General features: G+C 37.9%; 1 protein-coding gene across 1 annotated transcript; it reads left to right on the top strand.

Annotated features, from left to right (window-relative positions):
• Positions 1–1,125: 1,125 nt before the first annotated feature.
• Positions 1,126–3,484, top strand: LOC136248543 (solute carrier family 15 member 4-like). Its single transcript, XM_066040313.1, has 5 exons — positions 1,126–1,414; positions 1,462–1,518; positions 1,912–2,420; positions 2,988–3,312; positions 3,366–3,484. The coding sequence occupies exons 1-5, from the start codon at positions 1,126–1,128 to the stop codon at positions 3,482–3,484; spliced, it is 1,299 nt and encodes a 432-aa protein (XP_065896385.1).
• The last annotated feature ends 3,371 nt before the right edge of the window (positions 3,485–6,855 follow it).

The following is a 6,855-nucleotide window of genomic DNA, read 5'->3' as shown; positions in this document are numbered from 1 at the left end:
CACAACATGGCCGGAGTGGTGGAGACCTATTCTTTGCTATTGCACACTAGGGGCTAGATATTCAAGTTATGCTAGTGTTTATTCTCACTGCATATACAAACTATATAACCACGTGGAGGATTTCAGTTGCAAAAAAGGGGATCTCTCCCACACATTCAATATACCAATTTTTGATAACCCATATAACTATAGAGTGAAAAAAAGAAGCTATAATATGGTTTAGGAGTGAATTGACTACAACACAATTTACTAGGTAGAGGTAAGAGGTTTGCATGTATCTTTAAAACAAAGCCAGCTATGGTCTTCTATGTGAAAAATGCATAATGAAGATGGTCTAGTAGTGATGGTGGGTTTTGTATTCTTACATGTTCAAACTTTTTCATTACAGTACTGAGGACCAAAGATATGGCTCAATGTAATGAAGTACCCAGCTATGAGGTCACAAAGTTTGCTTGTACTACTTATATTTATGGCCATTATAGCAAGGTAGCTCATATCAATGGGTGCTTATCCCCACAACCTCATGCCATGTTTATGTTCGGTCAGTGCATGTCTCTCGGCATGCTGATTATGTCATCAGGTTATGCATGACAACCTGGCGGCTGACAAACATTAACCACTCGACTCAGTGTCAGTTGTAACTTCTCTTCAGCCACAATGCATTATAACTGCTGTCAATTATCTATGCTTTAACCAGTTTGCATGGTGTCTACCATTGGACAGTGACATTTAGAACATGGCATGCAGAACTCTGACCGAGACTGACTGCACTGGACCCTATGTTTCTCTAGACTTTTTCACTAGGCAGTGAAAATCAGAAATTTTATGCTTGCAGCCGGAAGGAATAAGTGGTGAAGAGCTTTGTTACCCATGTCATACTTACATCACGTGATGTCGACTTGCGGAGTTTGGTAGCAATGGGCAATCTAAGCGCCTTTAATTCGGCTATCTTTCACGGGCACATAAAGATTGACTATCCGGAATTACCGTATGCTGTGACACTCAAGGGTGAGTAGCTACCAGAGATTTATCGTATCCGGTGTTTTACGCAAAGTTCCACGAATGAGGGTGTGGCGAACCTGCTCAGCAAACTCAGCAACCCTAAACTCCCTTGCTAACCTCAAAATGCCGCAGTGTGTATGTAATGCTAGACCATGTCCGAAGAATAAGGCAGTCTTGGTGCTATCTATATCTTCACTTGAACGATTCAGTAACACTATTGCTGTGTCAGGAAGCATCCCCTCTTTTCTAAAGTACATTGGAATCAGCCACGACCAAACTGACATCGCTAGTATAATCTGGCTGGTCTATCTTAATGTGTTTTCAGCTTGCCTGTGTCCAGTATTTGGCTACTTGGCAGATACGAGGTATGGCCGAAAGGTACAAGATGATAATATCAGTTTGGACTACTCTTGTATGTAGTCAGACTTGTAGTTGGAGCTGTGAGTTTTCTTTTTGCAGATCCTGACGAGCCTAGAGCATTCGTTCGAATATCTATTGACACATCATTGCTTCTTAGTTAGGCCAATGAAACTTGATTACCAGTTTCTCGCTCAGATTTTTGAAAATTTGATGCGGGAGGATGGTTATTATTCACTGATTATTTTCCAAAACCACAACACACATCCCAAACATGAAGATTTCTGCCAAAAACAGTGAGATCTGCATTGATTACTCTTGCATTAAATAGCTAAAGTACGTTACTAATCCATATAAGAATATTCAGCTATTTCTGTTACTCCTAAACAAGCGATTTTTTTTCCATTTAGAGTATAGCTGACTGCTCTATTAAGAGTATTTCGATCTGAATTACCAATAATAAAATTCCATGCGGGTATACAAAAAACCGTGCGGGCGATGACGCGAAGCTGCTAATCAAGTTTCATTGGCCTTATAATATGTTGTGTTTAGCCTCCTCTGCCATCCAGGCCAATATTCTTCCATTTGCATGTGATCAGTTGCCTGGAGCTTACAGTGAGGAATTGAGTTCTTTATTTCACTGGTATTTCTGGACAAGGAATATTGGTGCAACATTGTTTGTGCTTACAAAGATTGCATTTGGAATTTTTTCTGCTGAGCAAGATTATCATCGAATTTCTGTGATGTTGACTGTTGCAGCAGCAAATATCAGTTTAGCTCTCGTAATATTGTTCTGCTGGAAACTGAGTTTTGTGATCAAAAATGAGATAAGGAGTCCACTACAGTTAGTGTTCAATGTGATGAGGTTTGCTCGTAAAGCAAAATTTGATCCTTTTGAAACCGCCTTCACCGTAAATATGGATCCTCCTCCAAGATTGGACCTAGCTAAAATAAGATACGGTGGACCATTTACTACTGAACAAGTAGAAGATGTGAAGACGTTTTATCGAGTACTGTTTGTGTTAGTTTCTATGGTGACATCTATGATGCTCCTGGGTGCTGTAAGTAGCTGTAATATAAGCATGGGTTGGAATGTATGTATATAATACTGTTTGGTAGGTGCAAGGAAATTTTTCACTTAAATGGTGGCATTATTGGGTTTCTTGGGTAGTAAATAAATTGTACCTGTTAAGTGAATATAATTATACAGGGGAACCTCAGTTATTTGATCCTGCAAACCGCATAGCCAAATATTCATATAACTGATTCAAAGACCATAACTCTAGTGGTGTTATGAGTGCATAGCCAGTTAAATCTAGCAATGTTCAAATACTCTAATAGAGCAATCATGAAAATTAATTATCTTGTTAAGACCACCAGATACATTTTTGTTATTTACATTAACCACACCATGAAGGAACGAAGTTTAACTTGTACACTTCACATAGGGTGTGGGCATTTGTGAGCACTACAGTTTACACTAGAGTACTTGAAAGATATATATCTATAAGATATGATCGTTTTTGGCCTATTCTCAATACTATTGTTCTAGCGGTAAGGTTGATAGTTTACCATGCTAGCTATCTAGTCTGGTGACTATTCATTGTTTTGTATAATATTGTCATTAGGTGGAGAGTGGTCTTCCATTTTTGCCCTTGCATAGTTATCCCATACACATAGAGAAGAACAAGTATGGACCAACTGTACTGTGGGACTCCACTATAATATTCTTCCTTATCCCAATTGTTGACCGATGTGTATATCCATTGCTGGGAGCATATATACCAACAATGCTGCAAAGGATTGGGATTGGAGCACTATTGTACATGAGCGCTCCTGCTATTCTGATAGGAGCTGTAGCCACTGGCAATACTATTGATAACTACAGCTTCATACTCATTGGGGCTACTGTATTCGTGTTGTCTGTTGGTGAGGTATTCTTTGAGATAGCTGGTAAGCCATACGGTGCTGCAATATATCAGTGTCATAGATGTACTTACTTGTAGGTTTGGAGTTTTCATATGCAGTCACCTCGAGACATGAATGGATTTATGATTGGAATGTATTACTTCTTTGCAAGTTTGAGTTCTATTCCACCAGCAGTTATTCTATCTTTTCTTATTAAATACAATATTAGATTCCTGGACAGATCTATCTGGTATAATGCAATGCTGCTACTGCTCATAGCTGTGCCGGGATATTTGTTTTTCTTGTGGGTAGCTATTCATTACAAACGTAGACGATGAGACGATGAAGAAGCTGATGAGGACAATATAATTTATCAAAATGCTCTTGAAGTACTACAGTCTCAATTAAATTCTTCTACAGTGTCATAATTGTACAGTTTAATATTTCTAGTGACAGTGTATACAATTTATCTACAGTAATTTCATTTATTGTTAATTATGTTTCACATCAAGAAGTTATACCCTATGACTAATGCAGGTAGGTGGACAGCTCATTAGCTATTCATTCCATAGCCTTATATAAGCATCTAAAGTCCATTGCTGTGATCTTAATAATTATTATAGCTACATACATACGCAATAGCTACTTGAGGGCTTAACCACATAAATTTTGTCAGCCCGATTGTTTACCTATAAGGGTATTGTTGGTGACATGTGAATAGTTAAATGACAATTATTTTATTGTTATAGTCATTGTCCTCAATCTGTGTATACAGGGCTACCATACTTCAGAGTAGCTATATATGTGAAGTACTACGTGAGAACACATGTGAACATCACTCAACATGAACTAGCAAAAACTCCATCAAATGCTTTTGTAATCATGCATGATGGCTGCTTCAAAGAATGCTGCTCATGTATAGATACTTTTTTCATAAATAGTAAAGACAAGTTGCAATGACATGCTCTTATTCATTCAGCTCTTTAGTATACAGAAAGAATTATGAATGAGTGACAGGTGAATATTTTTACAAATATAAAACTTGTTTGATTTAAAAGAAGATACCAGGAAGAGTGCTTTATATGAGTTAACTATAGCTAGTAATCCAAACATTGTTCTATATAATATTATGCTACCAGCATGAAAGGATAGTTTCTCAGGCTATGATGTATATGCACTGATTTACAAATTTCCTCAAAAGATCCAGATATTTTATCCTCAAGATATTTATGCAGTATGTGTGCAAAGGCGTAGCTGTTACAATATAGGCAGGTAAGGCAGTTGCCTCACCGAATATTAATAGTGACTGAACTGAGAACTACATTGGACCTTTTAGATGCATTGATCATGAAAGCTTGCATTAACAAAGATTATATGCTAATAATGCTATTTAGCTCAACTTATTGTACATAATAAGAATCCATCCAGGGGCAGCCCCAGGGAAACTGAATAAGCAAGATCGATATACTCTAATAGAGCACTCACCCTAATACAACAGTCAAGCAAATTTTTAATATAATAATTTTGATAAACTACTTAAGTTGCTCTCACAATCAAACTCAGATAGTCTAACTTTCCCAGGGAAGCATACCCCCAGACCCTCTGGATTGACATGTTTTGCTACCATATACCAGTGCTTATACTTATGAAGACAAGGTCTGAACTAGCTACATACAAAATACCATAATGTGTGCATTCTTTGCAAATAGTAGGACTAAAATTACCTCCAGACTCAATCTTGTAACTATTTTTCAAAAATTTCCTGGGGGCATGCCCAAGACCCCCTAGCTGGAGCATGCTACACATGTTGAGTGTAGTTACACACTATAGAGTGCATGTATCCATCATTTGTAAGCATTGCAAGGCCTGCCTCACCTATTTAAAATTTCTAACTACACCCCTGGTGTGCATCAACATTTTACAGTATGCTTTGTGAAGAGGAAGGGGGTTAGAAAAAGAGTTCTCATTGCATGCTTGTGTATAAGGTTGAAAATTATGGATGCCCTCTAGCCTTATAAGGCTGATATTTGCTTTAGGTTGCACGTTTTGTTAAGAAATTAGTTAGATGCTAATAACAATAGCATCATTACCTTGCTATAGGCTTAAATCAGTATTGGCTGAAAATATCAGCGAATTAATGTTGCTTCAAGGTATTATCATAATATAAGACAGTTTAGTGAATACTTGTTGAGTACTGATGAAAATGTCTATAGGAAGTTAATGTATGTTAACTAGGTATACCCATATTCTATTGATCTCTCTTTCATTGCTTCTAGCAAGATGATCAATGGTGTTTATTTTGCAGAATCTGAGTTTTCTTTGCTGGTTGTAGAAAAATTCCCTCTGGATCATAAGCCTCAATGAAACTGGACAAAGCAAGCTCTTCCCCACCATTGTGGGCTCCTAAATTCCTAGGAAAGAGACTGACTGCTACTTTAGAAGTACTCTACAAGACTATTTCCATACTGCTGATAATTAAGCATATGCGTAGCACAAGAATGTCACTTTAATCTATTGCTTCATGGTAAAGCACCTTGTACAGGCTCTGCCTCTTGTGTTTGTCCTATGGTCACCCAGTTAAAAACTGGTCAACTGGTCATGACATAATTATATGCTTCCTATCTGTTGCAGACATACAATTCATAATTACCTCACACACAGCTATGTAGGGTACTAACACACAGCTATGTAGGGTACTAAGTGGTATACTTGTCCATAAGCCTCATGCAAACTTGGCGAATTCAAAGGATTGATTAAACATGTGTTCATAACAAAGTATAAACTATTTCTGGAGGATCACGTGAGATCACGTGATCTACCAAGAATCCTGGGGCAGTGGAAAGACGTCTGGTCAGTGTATGATGGCTGGCATTGGTCATGGAGTGATTCCAAAGTATGTTTTTGTGTGTTTGGCTCCTTTACAGCCAGGTGTATGTTATATGTGACTGGATTTTGGAAAAACGATCCAAATCGCACTTTTATAAGAAGTTTCGAGATAAACGGTTTTAAAGAATTCAAGTCAGCATAACTTGCCAAGGATAGCAAGCACGTGTATGAAATTCACACAAAAGATGCATCAATCTATTACCTTTCAGACCACTTCCAGTACTTGTACTGTTGTAATAATCATAATAAATAATAATAATAATGTTGTGGCTGCTTGTAGAGTTTCCCGCCAAATAAGATAGAAAATCAAGCAGTTGGACGAGCGAAGTAGTATCACGAGTGCTCACAAAGGGGTGGGGGGTGGTGGGGAGGGCAAGAGATAGACCTCAAAATAGAGGCAGACCACGATTGGAGTCCAGACACGAGATTACGGGGCTGTGCTGGCTCCTTAGTGGCTGATATGTAGCAAAATCAACAGAGAAAATGTCTGGCCAACATTATAAGGCAGTCCACGAGTAAACCACTGATTATTATTATTATTGATTAGCAAACCCCATTGGGTAAATCGCTAATGTACAAAAACAAAATTTTAGTGTCTATGCATTTTGCAAACGGTTCTTGATAGGGTCCGCAACGCGAAAAATCGATATCCTTCAATCAACTACCTAACTATTGTCATGTGTTAGGCTAAGTGTAACTTGA

This window comes from Dysidea avara, chromosome 3 (assembly GCF_963678975.1).
Source record: "Dysidea avara chromosome 3, odDysAvar1.4, whole genome shotgun sequence".
NCBI lineage: Eukaryota > Metazoa > Porifera > Demospongiae > Dictyoceratida > Dysideidae > Dysidea > Dysidea avara.
Note: the sequence above shows the minus strand (reverse complement) of the source record. Positions and strands in the feature narration are given on the sequence as shown.

Excerpts from the sequence above, each read along its gene's own strand:
- LOC136248543 (XM_066040313.1), top strand. The coding sequence starts at position 1,126 with ATGCCGCAGTGTGTATGTAATGCTAGACCATGTCCGAAGAATAAGGCA. Across the intron at positions 1,415-1,461 it reads TATCAGTTTGGACTACTCTT|ATCCTGACGAGCCTAGAGCA; the intron begins GTATGTAGTCAG and ends TTCTTTTTGCAG. Across the intron at positions 2,421-2,987 it reads CTATGATGCTCCTGGGTGCT|GTGGAGAGTGGTCTTCCATT; the intron begins GTAAGTAGCTGT and ends TATTGTCATTAG.